This window comes from Rousettus aegyptiacus, unplaced genomic scaffold, assembly GCF_014176215.1.
Source record: "Rousettus aegyptiacus isolate mRouAeg1 unplaced genomic scaffold, mRouAeg1.p scaffold_m13_p_11, whole genome shotgun sequence".
In the NCBI taxonomy this organism is placed as follows: domain Eukaryota; kingdom Metazoa; phylum Chordata; class Mammalia; order Chiroptera; family Pteropodidae; genus Rousettus; species Rousettus aegyptiacus.
In genome coordinates this window covers 10446375-10469101 of record NW_023416286.1, presented here as the reverse complement: position 1 = coordinate 10469101, position 22727 = coordinate 10446375, and the positions used below count along the sequence as shown (strand labels likewise).

Here is a 22727-nt window from a genome sequence, read left to right as displayed (position 1 = left end):
GAGTCAGAACTGGTTATGGAACTGGCTCCAGTTCTGGGGCGGACTTGAACTCTGGCACTGGTGCCAAACCTGGTGTGGGAATTGGTGACAGGGACGACTCTAGATCTAGAGCTGATACTGACGCTGGAGCTGGAGCTGGCACTGTGAACGGAGCTGGTACAAGAGCTCATGCTGCAGCTGCCTGTCGCTCTGCAGCTCTGGAGCTGGCACTGGTTCTGGAATGACAGGTCTCAGCTCTCCAACCGCTGTAGGAGCTGATGCCAGTTAAGGATGAATCTGCCTCTATCTCTGGGGCAGGCTCTAGGTCTGCAGTTGGCACTGGCTTTAGTGCTCCCGCCAGAGCAGGTCCCAGAGCTGTACGAAGCTCTAGCCTGCGCGAGAGCTGCCCCGGCTCCACAGGTGCTGGAGCTGGTGTCGGAGCTTCCAACACCGCTTCTGCAGGCATTCCTTAGAGGTCACGGCAACCTGACACGAAAGACAGACACATCAAGAGGAGGAAAGGGAGACCAGGGATAACGACAACAAAAATAAAACGGAAAAGGAAATCTGTAAAATGAAAGACAGGGAAGCAACAGGAAAAATAAGGCTGCAATTATACAGTTGAGATGCAAAGATAGTGCAAACAGAAAAAAACAGAAGGCTTAAAAAAACAAAGCTAAAAATATGTCCCAGAAAACAGAAAAAATAATGAGATACAAGAAAAACAAAAGAGATAAAGAGATAAAGACATGAGTGGATCTGCTGAAAGGTCAGTATCCACTGAGCAGGAATTTTAGGCAGAGTGGACACGGAACATGGACAAGAGGAAATTATCAAAGAAATTTTAAAATGTCCCTAGGAATTAAATATATGACACAAAATCCCAGGCAAGCACATCATTACACAATTTTAGAGCACCACGGTTAAAGAAAAGGCAACAGGAAAAAAAGTTTATATACAGAATCTAAAATCAGAATGACACTAGACTTCCCAACACCAACATAGAAGATAGGAGAAAACGCCTTTAAAATTATGAGGAATGTGATGCTCAAACAGGATATCTAGGCAAACTATCGATAAATGTGAGGACAAGAGAGTTTTACTTTCAGACATTCATAAACATTTATTTTTCACATGCTTCTTTCAAAAACATGGTGTGCTTGGCCAAAATGAGGGAGTGTGTCAAACAAGAGAGACCAGACTATGCTGTGACAGTGGCCAAGACTCAGGGGCTTAAAAAGTAAAGGTCATTTCTTCCTCAGGTCCCATGCCTGTTGCTTGTGCTCTGCCCTGCGTCATTGTCAATCACCCTCACTCAGGGAGCGAGAGAGGCCACGTGGCCACCGTCTGGACCCCTGTCAGCAACGAAGGTGGAGGGAAGAGTGAGTTTAAGCATAGCTGGCTCCTGTAGCTTCTGCCCAGAAGTAAAACGTGTCACTTCTCATATTTCATCAAAGTCACATCGCCAAACCTAAGCCCACAGGAGGCAAGCGTGTGCAAACCCAAACAATCAATGGGCAGGAAAGAGCCAAATACATGTGAACAACCCGAACAGTACTGCAAGGGAAGAAATCAGATCTAAGAAATGGTGGATCTGGTCCAGGAGCGAGGCTGTGGGAATTCTCCAAATAATGGTGAATAGAAGTTCCAACACTGGGTCTTCCTGGGCAGGATTTGAGAGAATATCTGGCATGCACTACATTTAGAGTAGGCTTTTAGTAAAACTGGAAAGTTTGGGAGAAATTTAGTGATAGAAATATAGAAAACTTAGGTAAAAAACAAAGAACAAAGGGCCCATTAATTTCAAGAAAAAAAAGAATTATTTAAAAAAGAAAGTGGCAGACAGTTCATATACCAATGATATTTACAAGCAATATTGACGTACTTAAAAGTGTAACTTAACAACAGTGGGCAAACGCTGAGAAAATGAGGGATCCCCCAACCCTTTCGGGTTTTGTTGTTGTTGTTTTGTTATTTTGCTTGATCTCTTCAGTTGGTTTACAGAGTTAGACGTAAATTCTTTTTTGACAAAGCAGCCAAAGCTTTATGGTCAAGACAGAATATCCCATAGCACAGCTTCATGTCACTCCCCGTATGTTTTAGTGGGAGATAGTGGCAATGCCATAAGGATAAAGTACTATAATAAAGTCAAAATGTAAAAAATTTGGAAAACAAAGAACATTGGTACAATTATGTTATTTAGAAAATACTGGTTAATAACGAGGAAAGGGCTAATAACATACTGGTTGCCTAAACTAGGTGGGTCTCAGGGGTGAAGCATGGGTCTGATTTTTGCTTTGTTTTGTTTTGTTGTAAGTCTTTATACTATGTACACAATTTTTAAAGTCCTTTAAAAATTAACTTTTTCTTTTATAACAGTGTCAGATTGATAAAACTATTATAAATGTAACAGAGTTTCTGTGAAGAATGAGGAGACTTATACTACATGAAAACTAATAGAATGTTAAGAAAAAAAGTTAATTTATCAAATTACAGAGGTTTTCAATATAGAAGACATGTTAAAAAATTCTAAATAAAAATTTAGCATTGCAATGTGTATGTATGTGTATATATGTATATATATACACATACATATGTGTATGTATGTGTATATATGTGTATATATATACACATACATATATGTGTATAGATACATATATACGTGTGTGTGTGTGTGTGTGTGTGTGTGTGTATATATATATATTTTTTTCCCCTCTAGAATTGGTTTTTGTGACTAAGCAGGCAATGTAATTCTTGAATTTGTCTGAAAACAATGCTATAGACGGGCTTTGTATTTGAGTTCAACTCCTCCTCGAGGCCTAAAGTTACAGAGTCGCTCTTCTCTGTTTCCTACCCAAAAAAGTGTTTACAAAAGAGAGGAGGGCTGAAGTCTCACCCAAAAGAATTTTCTTGAACCTTTTTGCTATGGTGGGACAGTGTCACTTTCCCATTTACACTCTAAGTATTACAGATATTTTCAAATATAGCCATCAAACACGTACCATTTTATTTGTCTGTATACTGTCGATTTCTCCACATGTCAGAAAGGTCGGGTATGATGACGCGGGAGAGGTCCCGGATTCAGTGATCAGACGTGGTGGCTGAGAGCCTGACTGCACTGGGTTGATGAATGAAGGGGAATTCAGGAAGAAAAGGTGGGAACTGGGATATACTCTTTCAATTTTTTTTGGGGGGGGGAGGGGCAGTAAAAGCTAAGAAAAAACAGAATAGGATTCTGAGAAAAACCTTCACAGTTTTTATGATGAAGAGACTTAAATATTGTTGTACTCCAGAAAATGTGAGAGACAAAGAAACATGAATTATAAGAGAGAAACGGTAAGAGGAAATCTTGAAGAAGGCATTAGAAAATGGGGTGTCTTGGAAAGGAATAAGGGAAGTTATTTCTTCAGAAAAAGAGTAAAAATAAGTGATGAACTTTTTCTAGTTCACATAAAAAATAGTCCAGATCAGTGCACAATATTACTATAAACATTACTGTCATTCTTTCTAGAAGAGTGTAAACTCTTTGGTCTTATTTGTCTTGGTGCTTTAGAAGTATAATGTCTTAAATCCGATTATAATTTTAATAGTTAGCACCTGCCAGAATTGAATTGTGTAAGTAATACTCAATAAGCATTATTAATTAGTGATTTACCAGGTAAGCTGAATTCACATGCAATGCCCCACTTGTTATTATCAGAGATATAAGGCCACGTGACAGGTACTAAAACGTTTTAAAACATTGCTGTTAGAGACGCTCATAACTAACTGAACACAGAGTTTCTCTTCGTCTGTGGAAGCACACCCAAACTGGGTTCTTCTGTAGTGAAGAAATGAAAGAGAACTGGTAATCACGAAAAGAAGAAAGGATCTGTCTGTCTGTCTATCAATCATCTATCATCTATCTAATCACAAAAGAAGATATTTTCTGTTCTCCTCTATCTTGCTCTGCTGCTGCTACTGATTGTCCTGATCTTCTGTCCTCAGACATGAATAAATATCAAATACTTATTAGATGCAAAATTTTAAAACAATGTAAGCTGAAATGTCCATTTTCCATTATAAAAGTTTATTGCTAACTTGTTTAATAGTATTTTCCATATGAGACTGCAACCTCAGTTCACTTTCTTATCTGATTCACGTGTGCATCATATGATTAAATTTTAGGGACTGTATCTTAGAAGGAAAGCCATAGTTTATTCATCTGTAGTAACTGTAAGGGCAGAAGAAACAGACAACATAATTTTCATTGTGACTCTATGACAGCATTAATGCAAAAAACCCTTTAATTATAGAAATTTGATGACACTAGATGGAAAACAGAGGAAAAAAAAACCTTACATATAAAATTTAAGAAGTGCTATATTCCCTGGTATCTTGTTCCTAGGTCCTATTAGTTATTGCTCACCAAACATGAATTATTTTCTTCTCTATCAGAGAAGCCTACTGAGTTATGCGTTAATGTGATATGGCTCAGAGTACAAGGCTAGTTCTGGAAGCCTTGATCTAAGTAAGGGCAAAGTGGATGCCACCTAATATCAAGAGTATAATATCATTTTTGAAGGGTTCAAAACTCCTCATCAACTATAACAACCAATTTGCATGATTTCATTCTATCAAGGCCATCTCTGTTAACCACAATAACTACTATTAACAATTTGTAAGGTCACAAAAGTGTTACCAATTGCCTTTCCTTAAGAAAGACTGCTTAAATCTTTAGTTTTTTAAATTGTGGTATGAAATACAAAAGTCCCAGGCAGGAAATAATACCAAGCCCCTGGTTATACATATTCATCTCCAGAGCTTCTAAAAAGAAATGAATAAACTAAAAATTCAAGTGATTTAGTTCGAAATTATAAGCAACATAAGAATAATACAGTAAAATACGAATTTAAAACATGGGCGCATACAAGGCTTGCGCTGATGGTGATGGGTGGGACGCAGCCGGTGGGAGCCCCGGGCCAGCCCTTCGACTCCTTCCCGCTCTTCACCGTTAGCCCTGCAGCTGCCCCAGCGCAGGAGCCAGAGACGTGTCACCTAAGCCGCACAAGCAGCGCTGAAACTGAAAATTCTAAACATAAATTTTCCGGGATTCAGCATGAAACTTATTCATTTTAGTCTCTCATTGTTTTGGTGAATTTTAAATAGATGAACCTTTTAAGGCAATGAGGAAGACACAGTTTATGTCTTTTAATTACTTTTTAAAAAATACTCAATGAGAGAAAAAGGGAGGACAAAACATTCCTCACAAGAAAAAAATATATTTTCCTCTTGAGAAAATGTCAGGATTGAATGTGTTTTTTAAAGCTTGTTTAATGAATCACAGTTGGGAAAGTATCACAAATAATCAACTTGGGGGCACCTGTAGATGAAAAGTCCAATCTCTACATTTGTGGAAAAATATGGCACACAGAATTAAGTAGCAAACAAAAATGCCCAAGTGTAAAGGAAAAAATGAGGTGTGAAGAAAAGGTACCCTATAGAGAAAGTGTAAAACATACATATCCTCCTTCGGTTATTCCAAGTTACGGATGAAGTTTTAGAACTTATTTATATGGAAAAGGACAACACTCTAATAAAAGTTTATGCTGGCAAAGTGACAAATCTTAGTGTGTAAAGGAAATAATTTTAAAACTTTGGAAATGGGATCAAACCTAAATCATTATTTTCTCTATGCTTAATATTTTGTATTTTTATTAATCAGAGAACATTCCCTCTGATAGATAATTATTTATATTTTGTACTGATCTACTCACACATATGTCTTCCAACTAGATCATAAACTCCTTAATAAAAGAAAAGATCTTGTTTAATTTAACTATGCATACCAAGGAAGTAGCAAGTAACTGGCATGTTGTATGTACTCAATGTATTTTTGTTGCTGAACTGATTTAATTCTCCTGAATCTATGGTATCACTTAAATCTGTGGTTCTCAATTTTAGCTGAACAAAAGAATTGATAGGAGAGTTATTAAAAAGTACCAATCATATCGGAAAAATATCTAAGAGTAGGGCCCAGGAATCAGTACTACTTTAAAGCTCCCCAAAGGACTCTGAGGTGAAGGCAGTGCTGACATCCACTAGCTTAGGTCATTTCTTCCCCTTAACAAGACTGCGCACATTCAAACCTCCGAGCGCCTAACGTGCTGGTGTGGAGAAAGTTAACTGTCATGACATGACGCATAGATTTTCCTTCAAATCGTTCAATTATTTAAACTTCCTTCTATTTGTTTGTAAAACGGTATACTACCACATCATAACCACATCGTAATTTATATCATAATTATGAAAGCATCCACATCTCTAAAATAAGGCCATTCCTAAGACCCTCTGAAGCTCTGACATGGCATTTTATTCCCATAAATGGAATTTTTGTAAGACTGAAAGTGTTAGCTTATAAAAAATGTGTTAAAAATGTGAGTGATGAATGTCAGACAATGATTATATTCTTTATACAGATGCACATTTGTTTTTGAATTAAAACAAGCCTTTCTTAAATACACATTATTTTGTAACTGATTCTAAGAGTTTCAAAAAATAGGGAAAATATTGAAAGGGGAGATAGATATGCACAACTATGTCACCAGAAGAGTGCACAGCACAGAAAAAGGCTCTATCTTTGCTGTGGTTTCTGAGGTATAAATTACGAGAATTAACAAACGGGATATAGCTGGACAGAGAACGAACACTCAAGTCAGTGCGCCCTGGCTCTCTAACAATTCCTTCTTACAAGCAGACTTAGAGAAATTACTTAAAACAATGGAAATGCATACATGAGAATGTACACAACAGGATAACAGTAATTCATGGTCATTTCAAAAAGATAATCTCTTGGCAATGACAGGGAAAATTATATTTTAAAATCTTATCTACAAATCATTTCAGAAAGTCTTCTGCCATTTCAGAAAACACACGCACTCGCAAATTCACTCCTTTGCTGAAGAAAATGAAGTCATAAGAAAAGGTGGAAATTAAACATAGGCATCAAACTTTGATCTTCATGGGGAAACATACTAAACTGGGTTTGAATGCCTGCAGTTTTGTCTCAATTTTTTAACTCTTCTACATGGATGCATAAAATTTCCTAAAGATGAAAAACTTTTTCAGAGAATTGGATATCAAGTTAAGGATCCTTTGAAACTAAACACTTTGAAGACAAATAGGTTCCAGAAGGATGACAATGAAATCCCCATGTTCTCTTCACAATCACTTTATGGTAGTTAAGATGACCTAGTAGAAATCTCAGACCTAGGATATATTTTTTTCCCCTCACCAGTTTTTTCTCCCCTATGTCAGCTCAATGCACAGTTCTCATTCCCATTTTGCTTTATATAAAATTAAGAAATCAATTTGACGTCCCTAGAGACTCAATCCATCTCAAAATCTTTCGAAATATTGAAAATATTTCAAGGTAAAAATAAGAGGTTAAATTGAGATCTTAAGTCTACAGTAACTCCAGAATTGATTTTTTACTTCTTATATCCTCATGTCTAGTTATCATAATCCACTACTACAAAAAAAAAATGTAGGCGTGTTCCTCAATAAGTTTCATACTGAAAGCTCACCACTGTCACGCGTATAAACTGTGTGTGATAAGGTAGAAAGTTAACGAGTACAAGGAATGAAGTAAAAACGTTACATAGAGAGAGAGAGAAGACTGCTCTACGGGTAGGTAGCGTTTTCGGTGTACACAAAAATAAACTAAGAGAACATATGCAAGTACCCAAAGTATCTTTTTCATTTTGCTTATTTTTATGAACATCTTACTAAAAGCATTTTAGAAAAAAATGAATGTAAGAAATGAATAATCAATGATCAGTTCAAAGAGATTGTTATGAAGGTCAACAATAAAAACTGTTAGGAAATATAAAGTGTGTCTAACTGGTTAGTAAAAGAAAAGTTGGTGCATCATATAAAAAATAAATATAAGTAAGTTTTCCAGGATCTTAGTATATTACTAAATTATATAAATTTAATAGTTTTTTATTACAAACACTCTTATGTATATATATATATATATACACACATATACTTGTGTTTGTATTTATAATGAAAAATAACCTAGATTGTATTATAATACTTTTTAAAAAGCATTTTTTATATGTGACTGTATATTACAGATAAGTATATTTATATGCTAAGTTGATCTGTTGAGAATGCTTCTTCCTTGTTGAGAAAACGTGCTCCTAGAAATGATCAGAAAAAAAATCAAGAAATGCTAATTTTATCAAATAAAAAACAGGCTGTTTTAGATTTTATGATTCATTTGGACAGGAAAACAACAAAATCTAGAATAGGATTTTTAAAATAAATTTTCAAGATTAAAACATTTAAATTAAAAAATAAAAATATGCAATATTTTTTAAAAGTGAGCACTTGCCTTATTCAAGCATGCAGTTTAAGATTTAATTATAATGCGGTTTTGAAAATCTTTAGTTCTTGAAATTAAAATTTGATAGAACAAGAACTTTTAAAACTTAAACCAAAATCTTGGAGTGGTCTATAATCTGTGAAATAACAATGACTGTCTATCTCTAATTTCTATGATTTATCATGAAAAAGGTAATTTACATTTGTTCAACAGAACACATTTTTTAAGAGCTTGCTACATGTCTGTGTCATGACAAATGCACTACTGTTTTGTCTTAAGTTACATTGTACTGTTGCTATCACTCCTCTGGTGATGGTTTTTGAGCTAAGAATAGGGATACCAGTGGAGTGATCCTCAAACACTAACTTAAAAAAAAGATACAGTAAAATATAAATACAAAGGAAATCACAGCATTAGCATCTTGAGCTCTAACTTGTATTCAAATATGTCACAAAAGTGCCTGGTATTATGAAGCTACTATTCTCAAAACATGTTCATAAATAAAGATACAATACAGATATAATATTTCTCAAGACCTTTGTACATACTTATATTTTGTGGCTACCACCTAGGCTTATACTATATCCCACAGCAAAAGATGATTATAAAAACCACAATGAGATTTATAAAACCTCGCACCTGTCAGAATGGCTATCAGCAATAAATCAACAAACTAGTGTTGGCGAGGATGTGAAACAAAAGGAACCCGCCTGCCCTGCTGGGGGAATGTAAACTGGGACACCACTATGGAAAACAATATGGAGTTTCCTCTAAAAATTAAAAACAGAGCTACCATATGACCCAGCAATTCCACTTCTGGGTATTTCACAGAAGAAATCTAAAACACTAATCTGAAAAGATATATGCACCCTTATGTTCATCGCAGCATTATTTATAATAGCAAAGATACGGAAACAACCTAAGTGTCCATTGACAGACACGTGGATAAAGAAGATCCGCTACATATATACAATGCAATATTACTTGGCCATAAAAAAGAATGAAATTTTGCCATTTGTGACAACATGGATGGACCTAGATGGCATTATGCTAAGTGAAATAAGTCAGAGAGAAAGACAAATACCACATGATTTCATTTATAAATGGAATCTAAAAAAAAACAAACCAAATAGAAACAAAGTCATAGATACAAAGAACAAATTGATGGTCACCAGATGGGAGGAGGTTGGGGGAATGCATGAAAAAGGTGAAAGGGATTAAGAAACACAAATTACCAGTTACAAAAATAATCAAGGGGATATAAAGTACAGCACAGAGAAGAGAATCAACGATACTGTAATAACAACGCACGGTGCCAGGTGGGTGCTAGGCTTACGGGAAGGATCACTTCCTAAGTTACATAAATGTCTAATCACTGTTGTATACCTGAAATTAATATTGTAATGTCAACTGTAATTGAAAAAAAAATAATTTAAAACAGGAGGTAATAAGAAGTAAGGAAATAAGTAGATGAGGGAAGGAGTTATGTTTACTTTTCATTCCATATCTTTTAAGGTTTTTTGACAGTTAACAAGTATTACTATTTAAGTCAAACTAATAAAAATTTTAAGTTTTAAAAATTTAAATTTAAGCTTTTACTAATTATCAAGACCCATTTAGAGATCCAGAGAAGTAATTATAATTTAATGTAGCAGGAAAAAATAGATTACACAATTACATAGAGGGTGTGCTCTCCACTATTTTAAAAATTATATCTATCTATCTATCTATATATATATTATAAAATGCACTGGTAGAAAACACAACAAATGGTAATAGCAATTACCTTTAGTTACGATGTTATAACCCATTTTGATTCTTTGTAGTTTTTTCAAATTTTTTTCAAATTAACATTAAATATAATCAGATAAAAAATTAATAATCAATTCAAATTTACTAAGCAAATTATTATGCATCTCTTATTAGACCAGGAATCAAGAGGAGAAAAAAATGTGGACACAGTCCCTTCCCTCAGAAAACTTACTGTTTGTTTATGGTGCCAGAGTGCACTAGACTTTTTGGGGTAATTACTTTGTAAGGTGTATATATACATCTAATCGCCATGTTGTACATCTGAAACTAATATAATATTGTATGTCAACTATAATTGAAAAACTTTTTTAAATAAATAGGGAACAACAACTGCACTCAATCATTGAAGTTTTGTTATCTGCTTGTTCCATTCACTCCCACATGTGTAACTTGTACGATACGTTAACTCGATTCTTCATTCCTAGGCAAAATGATAAATTACTCTAAGCCTATGTCACTACTTAAGGAGAAGGGACTTCCAGTTTTAAATCTTGAATGCTAATACCTTGCTGGGCTTCACTACCATGAAGCAGAATTATGGATGGTTATATTAATTATTTCATATGAGTAATCACTCAGCAATAGGTGTATAATCCCACATATGAATGCTAGTATTGTATGAAATTTAGACATCATCCCTTTAAACCTAGTGCAAGAATCTCTGACACAGAATTAATTGATCTTTGTTTAAATATGTACAATATTCTGGGCTTCTGGAACTGCTTGTTCTACTCTGAACTATATGAACATTAAAAGAAGGAAAGCATAGATATTCGCATAGGTAGGAAAGAGCTGTGCTAACCAATACAGCATCTATTAAGTCACATGTGGCTATTACAAGCACCTGAAATGTGGCTAGTAAGAACTGGCATGCACTCTAAGTATAAAATATACACCTGGTTTGAAAGAATACAAAAGAAGGATGTAAAATGTCTTATTAATTAGTTTTTACACTGATTACATTTCCTTAATGACTAATGATGCATCTTTTCACGCATCTAATTGCCATTTGTACATTCTCTTACATGTGGCTCACATTATATTTTCACCGGACAGCACTGTTTTAGAGTATCGATCAGAAAAAAGCAATTTGTAAACTATCGTGTTACAACAATTATAGAGAAAATCAATTTTTTGCATTTAAGCACAAAAATATAGTTTGAATGGATACATATTAAATGATTACTCATAAGTACTAAAAATTTCCGAGAGTATGAGAAATTTTATTTAACTTTATAATATTAAAAAACTTTTTCTTTTAATATACTGCAATTACTTTTTCATTAGAAATCATCTGGAGCATCTGTGCTCAACTGATTTTCAACAAGGACACTAAGACCATTCAATGAGAGAACAGTCTCTGACAAATGGCACTGAGAAGACTGGATGGTCCACCATATATAAAACTTCACATGGATCAAACATCTATATTTAGGAACTAGGACTGTAAAACTACTACTACTACCAAAACAACCAAAACAAAACAAAAACCAACAATAAAAACATAGGGAAAGGTCTCCATGAGCTTGGATTTGGCCATGAGTTAATGAATAGGATACCGAAAGCAGTCAAAATAACAACATAGATAAACTGGACATCATTCAAATTAAAGACTTTTGTGAATCAAAGGATACCATAAAGAAAATGAAAATCATACACAAAATGGGAGATACTCTCTGCATATCACATACATGGTAAGGATTTACTATCTAGAAGAAATTAAAAAACACCTTTGACTCAACAATAAAAAATCTAATTAAAAAACGGGAAAAATCTGAATAGACATTTCTCCAAAGAGAATGTACAAATGGCAATTAGGTGCGTGAAAAGATGCATCATTAGTCATTAAGGAAATGCAAATCAAAACACCACACCAAGATCACTTCACTTATAAGATGGTTAAAATTAAAAACAACAACAACAAATAAAAACAAACCAACAAAAAAAAATGATCTATTAGAGGGGATATAGAGAAACTGGAACCCTTGTCCATTCCTCATGAAAATGTAAAATGGGTAGCTACTGAGGAAAAATGTTTGGCAGTCCCTTGAAAAGTTAAACATAGAATTACCATACGACTCAGCAATTCCATTCCTATGCCTAAAAGAACTGAATAGAGACTCACAAAGATCCTTGTAAGCCAGTGTTAATAGCAGCATTCACAATAGTCAAAAAGTTGAAATAATCCAAGTGCCCATTAACATAAATAAAATATGGTTCTCTACATAAAATGCAGTATCATTCAACGATAAAAAAGAATGGCGTTCTGATACACGTTACAACATATATTACCTTCAAATCATCATGCTAAGCAAAAGACACCAGACAGAGAGGACAGATATTGTATGATTCCATTCATATAAAATATTTAGAGTAGGCAAATCGTAGAAACAAAAAGTGGATTAGAGGTACCAGTCTCAGGGAGAGATACGGGGAATATCTGCTGAGTTGGTATGGAGTTTTTGTTTGGGGTGTTGAAAATTTTGGAAATAAATAACGACGATGGTTATACAACATTGTAAATGTAATTCCCGCCACTGAGTTGTACTCCTGAAATGGTTAAAATGATACATTTTTATTATATGTATTTTACACGATAAAAATAAATTAATCAAATCTTACTGGGGTTCTGTTTTCCTTTTACTTGTGAATTAACTCAATAAGTAATAAATATCTGTTCTGGACACTGTGCTAGATGTGGATGGCATAGTAGTGAGCAAAACTGAAGACTATTGGCAACAGAAAAATAGAGTAAACTTTGTAATGCTGTAAATTTGTAGCATAATTGAAATAACATCCATAAAGTGACCTTGGAAAACGTAAGATGTGTCATCCATAAGTAGTTTCTCCTTTCAAATAGTTTTAAATAAACATTCTATAATTTCGAATGCTCTCAATAAATGTTCAATAATTATACTAATAAGACTAAACAATATTTATTTTCTCCATGTAGTGGAAAGGAATGCTTCAAAAAAAAAGGCAATACAGGACATAATGCTTATTCCAAAAGAAATTCCAATGTCATGGAGAGAGAAAACCATGCCTTTATCACCTATAAGAGTATCCAATTAAAATATGTAAAATATTTACTATCTAGTTACATGTACTTCAAATACTAAGGGGAATGATGGAGTAATTAGAACCACGTAATAACAAATGAGAAAAGCTTCAGAAAAGAAAAGAGTTTGAAATAACTGGGAAGACATGAAGGAACAGTAATAATTCTGTATTTCAATAGTGGTGGTGGTAACATTAACATAAGGGATGAAATTGTATTGATCCATATGTACACACAAATGAATTGTGGAAGTTACGTGTCTGTCTGTTAACAGTACTGTAGCAACATCGATTTCCTGGTTTTGATACCGTGTCACATTTACATGAGATGGCATTACTGGGGGAAACTAGGGGGAGGATACATGAGACTCATACTGTGTGGCGTTTCTTGTGAGTATACAATTATTTAAAGAACAACAAACCAAAAAAAAAAACTACAGAAAAAAAGACAAGAAAATGTGCAATAAAATAAAAAGAGGACACGGAAAATTTCTTATTACATGATAGCTAATAAAAATAAAGCATGTCGAAATAAATGACAAAAAGGAAAAGAATCCACCCAAAAGGAGCGTATGTAACAGTAGGACTGTGAAACATATAGGCATTGTTTTCACTATTTTTCAAAGTTGTGGTAATGTGCCTGAGATGTATATAATGTAAACACTGAAAAAGGAAAAAAAAAAAAGAGGGGGAGGACAGACAAACCAAAATAGTGGAGAAGGAAAGGGGTGGATGTTGTGGCCAAACACAGAAAGGGGCTCCTTGTGTGCGTGGGCGGGGGGACAGCCTGGCAGACGTCCTGAACATACTGCGTTCCTCCTCCGCCACGAAATTACAGCGCTCTGAAGGGTCATTCTACAAGTGGCCGAGGCTTATTGATCTTTAATTCCCATTTTGGTAGAATTATGGAAATTCAGACATGAGAAAGAACTCATTTCTCTTTTTAAAAATATTTTACCCTTTTCACACAGATAAATTTTTGTTCATCCATTATTTTTCTTCTCTGTTTATAATTTGTTTATACAAGAATGAAAGAAAGTGTGATGTCATGTGGAAAAAATATATAGGAAAAAAATATAACATAAAAGTGATTGACTCAAAATGTATTATACCTCCTAACTTCTCTAGGAGTTGAAATAAAAGATCTCATAAAAATGGTGAAAAGTAATTTGAATTACATGTTATTTAAACCTTTGATTACATTTTCATAGAGAGATGATGCTACTAATAATCGGGTAGATAAATGATAGTTGAATCGGCCCTCCCATTGCATTTTCAGTAGGCGTTCTTCCCAAGATATAATAAATGGACATTTTCTGATTACTTAATACTTATATTCTCTTTCTTTTCCCCTCAAAATGTCTGTTTTTACTATATAATTTCCTCCATATTTGCTAATAATCTAAAATCTTTATTATGACCCAAGTTGACAATAATCTTTATTCATCGCCACATTTTCAATCTCCTACTTAACTTTTATTTATACTTAGGACATACTATAAACCTTCTGGCTAGATAGATGATAAAATCATAGCAACTCAAAAAATTTTAAATGCCCAATTTCCTATGACACAATACCGCAGATGAGAGTTGGAGTCAGGCATGGTCTAGAGAAAAAAGCAGAGCTCTGTTAAATACTCAGAATGAAACAGTAGCTTCATTCCTTCTAAAAGTAGAGGCGGAATTTGTAAAGGCAAAAACCACGAAATACCCAATACTATTCATAAGTTAGTAATTTCTTATCAATTTCACTTCTGTTCTATTATCACACTACAATAGTCCATATATATAAAAAAAACACCCTTGAGGGGAGTATTGTTTCATGTAGTGCCTGAAAATGGGTAATTCCCCTCCATAACCAAATAATCTCAATTAAATACAGTCTGGCCTCTTAATTTCAGATGTGTTCCCAGGGAGGCTGGTCATTGGCTTGAGCTCCCACTGGGTCCACACCCCTCTGGATCTCTTTCCGGAGTCTGCATCTCCTTTCCTGCTAATGCTTATGGCAAGTCTGTTAGCTTCAAGCGGCTCATCTTCAGTTTATCTCAACAAAGCTTTCCACGAAATCTTATTCTTGGTTCACGGTATTTGATTATAGTCAATTTAAAATATCATACCACGATTTTTTATTCTTTACTGATTTCAAATTAAGCTACAGAATGGTCTACTTTCACAGATGAACATTAGACTCTTTAAAAAATAGACGAATATAGTAATGAATCTGTAGTAATCATCTTAATGCTAAAAAAGTAATCACTAAACAATTAAATAAATGTGATATAATTTCGTTATAATTAAGATTTCATATTTCTAAAGATGATGAAAAAAACATCTAGTCTATCTCTAGTTGTCTTCCATTTATAATCTTCATATTACACATACCAAAAATCCTTTCAATACTGAGTACTCGTGAGTGAATATTCTTTAGTAGGCTACTATATTCATTCGATGTCTTTGTATCTCAACCTTAACTTTATTATAGTTAGAAGAAAAGCATGTCTTTTTGCTTTGTACCATCTGACTAAACTGTATCATACTGAAGAAAAATGAAAAATTTTAATGTTCAAAGACCAAATCATTTGAAAAAGGAAGAGTGTTCTTCAGTTGTGGTTCTTTTGTAAGCACTGTGTTTAAAAAGCCTTGATCGCATCAGTGAAGTCACTAAAGTCCTTTTTTTATTTAAGTATATAAAATATTTAGAAAAGAAGAAAGGCAAACAAAACCACAAAATAATTCATGTTAGTAACTTCATACACAGATCCTAAAGAGACTTGCAAGGCTGACTTCTACTTTATGTCACTCGTACATGCTTGGGCTTTTAATGAGAATAAAAATGATTTATTAAGCATACATTTGCTTAATCGGTGCTTCAAGTCACCAAGTACTTAAAAAGCAAGAGACATTATTTTTTACATAAAAGTTTCTCAATTGATAAAATGTTTTCTACTGACAGATAAGGCACAGAAAAATGTAAGTGACATCTGCTAAGCTTTACTTATGAAAACTTAAAGAAATCCTATGGGATAACATCACTCAATTTTTCCTGAAGTACCTCTGATGGAGACTTCCTAAAAAAAAGTCTGGAAATAATTAGAAACTATTATGGTACCTAAAAAAGTTTACTTGAAAACTAAATCTGCTATTCATCAAAGAACACAATACACTCAGAATACTGTAATGGGAAAATAAGGTACACATATAGAATAATATAAGCACCTCGACCACATCTGATTGTGAAAATATAAAATAAGTTTGGAGAACAGTATTAGACCTGTGATACTGAAGAACTCTGTAGAAAACATTGTATTTAAGTGATTAAACACTGATTTTGTCAAAACAATACATTAATTTTTTACTTCAGCTCATTTTACTTCCAAATGACAGAAAACCATTTTTTAAAGATGCCATTAAGTGCAACTTTAATACAAACTGAAAGGGAAAAAGAATAGTCAATTATTAATATTTACTTTAGAGTCATAAGTTCCACATGAAAAAGTACCCAACATACAGTAAAAGTGCTGTGGGAAAAAATAAATGCAATATAATGATAATACTAATAGCTTCTTAAAGCTTAAAATATGTTTTCTACAGAGACCAAAAATTCCACGGGATGGGGGGGAGGTAGACTGGATGGCATGTCCCTTAGAGTTTAAAAGGCTGTGCATATGAACTGAATTATCCTTGACGAGTACCTTCAGACATCTGTAATACGATCTCATGTAAATTTAGACCATATTTTGCACATAAACCACTGGCAATAGTAAGTTTAATCAGGAGCTCAGATAATAAAAGAAAAGCTGATATCCTTAATAATATAGAGAAGTTAACATGAAATTTCCAAAATGAAAAGCATAAAAATAAAAGCATCTAATGTGTTGCAGCAAATGGGGGAGGGGAGGAACATACTGCAAGAAATGTTGCGTTTTCCTTTTCTTCTTTAATCGTTCGCTACCTATTCTCTAAAAATATAATATTATCCTTCTATGGTTTATGTAAATTTGGAAAGAGAAAAGCACATTTTAAGCAAATGAATAAACTGGAAAACTCCATTTGCATCGAAAACTTATTTTAACTAAGAATTAAATCACAGTGTGGATAATACCTTAGTTGTAATTTCCACTTTGGAGGGGTGTGTGGGTAATACATACATACATACGTATGTATGAATACACACACACATCAAGACAGTAGTTACACAGTCAGATTTTCAAGTATCTAGTTAGTACTAATAACTGCTTATCATAATAACATGGAGCTACCAATGCTTACAAAAGGCTGACTATAAATAAAAGAAAGACAACTTAGAACTCTGCAGCATAAAAGATTGCTTAGGATTGCCTTCTGTCTAGGCAAAGACAGCCTACAGAAAGAACTGTGCTAATTCTACAGGGATCAGCGCCAATGTTGAAGAGATGCATTAAGGCCTGTGAGAGAGAACCCAGCTTTGGTGAGTGCTATGCCAAGTAATCTCCACAGAAGCACTAACTATATTTATTTCTCTTGATCAGAAGTCTGCTACTGCTGTGGATGCTCTGCTAATGGGTGAAAATAGGATATAAATCATGTTGAATTTGGGCAGTAGAGAAAAACAGATTATTTTTAGAAACTTTGAAGACATATCCTTTTTTGTGTGTGTCCTTGAAACCAAGGTTTTATACATCCATGGAACAATTAATAATCTACAAAGATGGTCTTATAAGATAATTTCAAAGTAGAATATAAATTCCTCCCACCTGACTTGTACTGAAGGAAGATTACTCATTTGCTTTTTAAAAAATATTTTCTGAAAAGCAACATTTCAGTTTAACAGAAATAAAACTAGTGTAGCTTTTTTTAACATACATTTTTAAGTCATGTCAGAGAGGTATATTTAATCAATTAACCACCTGAAATATTTAAACATACTCTGAATTATTCAAAAAAATCAACTTAAAAATCAAACCAAGAGACATGTTTATAATATTGCTTTGCTGAAACGCTGAAATAAAGTGCACTGCACAGAGAGCTTGAATTTCTCACTCTTCCTTTCAATCAATATCTGAGGCAAAGTTTCATCTCTAGGGCCCTTAATGGCAGGAATTCCTGGAGCCAGCAAATGAGTAATGTTAAACCTATGATTAGATGATGAGGCCATCAAAGACACTAGACCCTAATGCTACATTCCTCTTTATTTCTCTGAACTGCAGTGAAACCCAGAGCTAAGGAAGAAGACATTTTAAGATTTTTTTTTTCATAAAAGCTTTTTCTTTAAATGTGCATCATCAAGATCCAAAAAGGTCCAGAGAAATCTCTCAGAATATCTCTCGCACTCAGGACCCTATAGCAGTAGGTCACAATTTCAAATGCCTTGAAGATGAGCTCCTGCTAGGGATGCTGTTTTCTTTAACGTCTTATTAATATTCTTCCTGGCTGAAAAGAGGGAAATGGTCCTAATGACTTCCCTATGAACATATTCCTGAAGAATGTAAACCTGGAGACTGGAAATCAATAGGTAAGTCTTTGGTTGCTTTGTTTTTGCTGATGTTTTAAAGGACCAGTTGAAGCCATATTGTTTTTTTTTTTTATTTGGGAGTTAGCTGTGCTTTTAGGAAGACCTCAGGTCAATAACTAGAAACAGTTTAAATGTACTTTTCTTTCTATTGAGGAAACTATGGGTAAATGTAATGACTACCTATTACAAACACGCAATCATTTTTTTCATTCTCATATTACAAAACATTTATACTTAAATGAAAATCAGGATCACTAGGAGGCTTGAAAGAGCCGATGAGAAGAAAGACTATTAGGTGCCTATTTTAGTTACTGGGAAAATGTAATATATATATATATATATTTAGGTTCTTATCATTGCTAAGAAGAAACAATATCCAACAACTACAATTCTATTTTTAATTTTGATTACTAAAGAAAAATAAGTAGATATTTAGAATTTACAGTGAAATATACAAATTCCATTAAAAAAGGGAAATGAAAGCAGAAAAGGGATCATGTCAAAGGCCACTCAGTAATGAACTGCATTTGATACTTTGCCTATTGCATGGAAAAAAAATTATTTTCATTATTTCAAATTTAATAGAGAAGAAGCCATGTAATTAACAATAAATATCAAAATTATAACTTCTACTAATGTATCATATTTAAAAGGTGGGATATAAAGAAGGGCATCAAAGATCAACAACAACTTTTATATATGTATATATATTTTTCAGAGATAAAAAGATAGGGAACAATAGAAGGATAGGGAAGGTTGGAAACAAAGAGACAGCTAGAGAATAGAAAAAAGGAGGAGGAAACCAAATCAATATTTGCACGGCAAGATCATCTACATAAAAGTACCTATCATTATAAATTATTTTCTTCATCTATGGGATAAGAGATGGAAAGTTTAAAATATATATAAACATATTCATATATGTGTGCACACATTCTATTGTCAGAGACAAAAAACAATCCCCTCGTGTGGTTTAATGCAATTAAGCGAATAAGATTTCCTACCTGAGAACAAAGCAGCATAACAAGCTCAACCACGGAAGTGCTGGACTTCATACAAACAAGGCCTGTGACAAAGAAAGGTTAAAACGAAGTGAAATTGCAGTTGTAGACATCATCATTCCAAGTTCGTCCATTATATAGTTTTCACTTATAAAAACTTTCTTCAGAATAAAAGTCTTAAAATAACATGAATGGGTACGTTCACTAACATATTTTTATAACATTAATTAAGAAATATTCGGACAGTCAAGAAGATGAGAAATATACTAAAAAACTGACTTCACCTTGGGTTATTTGGTCAAGGTATCTCTTAGACTTGAACAAGGTGGGGGTTAGTTATTGAAATTGATGAGCTAGTTAAGAGTTGCTGTTATCACAATGACATTTGTTATGGGGTTATCTCCTGGATCGCAGACCAATGATCACTGAAGAGCTACCTAAATTTTCTTCCAAAAGACAAAATTAAAATAACTTATGAATAGATCGTCAGTATTTAAAATTTTTATACATATTTAAATTTGAATTCCACACAATTAACCTATTAAGCAATGTTTATAAAATCTTGCTGTGTTGTGCTTCCAAAGTCTATGAACAGACATTAGAAGAGATACTAACTAAATGTGACACTATTTACATAATAATGGTTATTATTCATTGATCACTTACTATGTGCTGGGTACAGTGTTAAACGACTTTTGTACATGGTCTCATTTAATTTTTATTTATACCGTGACATATTATTATTATTCCCATTCTACAGGCAAGGAAATTGTCCCATGAGCAGTTTAAACACTGATTAATCATAAAGACTTTTCTTTTTCCAGTTAAAAGAATGACTGCTGTATGATACATAAGACAGCAGATCATAAATGCTACTATCTTAAAGCGCCAACACGGAGGGATATAACCAAGAATTAATAGTAATTGCTGGATTTAATCATAACGACCTGTTATTAATCATAATGTTTGCTAATTTAAAAAACACTTTTAAAAGTTTGACTTTTTTTTAAGTTTGACACTTTTAAATTATAAATTAATTAATAGATTAGATTTTTATGTTTATATAAGGACAAACGTTATCAGTAAAAGCTTCATGTAGTAAGAAATGCCATCATCTTACATTAGCTGTTGCTAAATGGAGACCTGAAAAGAAATCACTTATTTTATTTTCTTCTCAAGGTGATTTCAATAAATAGTCTCAACTGTCTTCTAGACATGGAGAATGTATATTTGTTGTAGGTAGTGGATAAATACCCTTCTGTGCTCACTCTGCTAACGACCTTAGAGACAGAACAAGCCGAAAAAAGGCACTAGTATTCCATCTTATCAGATCTTTGGGCAGACAGTTAACTAATGAAATAAGAGGCAGATGTGAAAAGCTCATTTAAGAGACAATTGCTGTAATTGATCAGCAATCTTTTTGCTCTGGAGCTAGAGTCAGAAAGCTAAATGGGATATTTATCACCTGTTGGCTACACAGCTGTTTGAAATTCTGCATAGAAAAACTAAGGGCCAAAGGGCTATGCATAGCAAAGGATCATCATTAAGATATGTACTCTATATCAATTTAGATTTTAAACTGTAAGGCTATATAAAGAATGATTAGACTACATGGCTATATATAGTGACTATATAAAGAATCATTCACCATATATTCTGTGTATTACAGTTTTTAAAATACATAACAACGAAGTAAAAAATAGAAAAAACATGCAATTACTTTCATTTCTCAAAGACTATTTTTCACGAATATCAAAAAAAAACCCCTATGTAACAAAAACATTCATAATTTTTACAAGTACTATCATCCCATCATAAGAAATACATAAACAAATGTTTCATTAATGCCTTGTTCAAAGAAAATGACAATGAATTGATAGGATAGGAAAATTGCAGTTTGTCACCAGTACTCTTGGTACTTTGAAAAAGGCCGCTGTGACTTCAGTTCCATAAACCCCTTTACTAATGTGCTTTTTCTAATTAGTTTTGAATAGAATGAACTAACGAATTTTCTTCAAAAGATTTTAAAAACAAAAAACAAAAAAACCCTAACCTCCACAATGAGAACACAAGCGGAAACAATTCTGGAAGACAACCTTCAAAAACTATGTAACCATTTTGGCTGGAACTGTTTCTAAACATTAAGACAAACAGGTATTCTCCAATGTTTTCCTAAGGGGATACCGAAATTCAAGCATTGTCTGATGACAATCTATCCTTATACACTTTCTAAATAAAAAAGTATCCCATTTGAAAATTCAAGATGTAATTATAAACATGGCTTAGTATAACTTTAATCATAAGCTCAAGATAGCTCAATTTGTCTAATGGTGCCATAAATAACTCAGGTTGTATACATTTAAGGCAAATATTTTACAAGTGTATGCCTCAAACAGGTTGAGTTGTCCCTTTTTGTCTGGCAAGAATTTCATAATCGGTTAATCTAACATCTCTTCATATCTACAAAGTACGGTGTCTCAGGAATTTACAATAATGAGTAGGACATTATCTATACCTTCCCAAGTGCTCCATATATTAATTCAAATCTAAGATTATCTAACATTTACATAGAGCCTTATCATTTACAAACCCTTCTATATATGCTGTCTCATTTGGTTCCCTTAACAACTCTTTGAATCAGTTATTATTATTCTCATGTCATAGATTTTAAAAAATGAAGCGATTTAGTGACTAGCCCAACAGTGTTTCATGCAGTAAGTGGTGATACTGGGACTTGCATTCAAGTCATCTAAATTGAAAGCTCATTTCATGTTTGCTGTGGAGCTACACAAATAATTTGACATTAATATGATGGCAATATGTGACTATGAGAAAGGTCATAATGCTTAATTTCAACTCGGATGATTTTGACAGTTTTCTTGGAGAAAGTAGCATATGTTGGTCAGACATGGGGACAAAAAGCACTGTCTTAAGCACAAAGTAGAGAGGAAGCAGAGAACAAGGATGACAGAAATCTGGAACACTTTTATCACTTGGAAGATGAGCGACTTAGGAG

At 33.6% G+C, this 22727-nt stretch overlaps 1 protein-coding gene across 16 annotated transcripts in view; it reads right to left on the bottom strand.

Annotated features, from left to right (window-relative positions):
• The window catches only part of NBEA (neurobeachin), a 611133-nt gene that overhangs the window by 296655 nt on the left and 291751 nt on the right, over window positions 1–22727 (bottom strand). For all 16 annotated transcript variants that reach the window (XM_036228295.1, XM_036228296.1, XM_036228300.1 and 13 more), the window contains one exon: window positions 19715–19776. In XM_036228295.1, the coding sequence (XP_036084188.1) occupies window positions 19715–19776 (62 nt within the window). The remainder of the gene's footprint in view (window positions 1–19714; window positions 19777–22727) is intronic.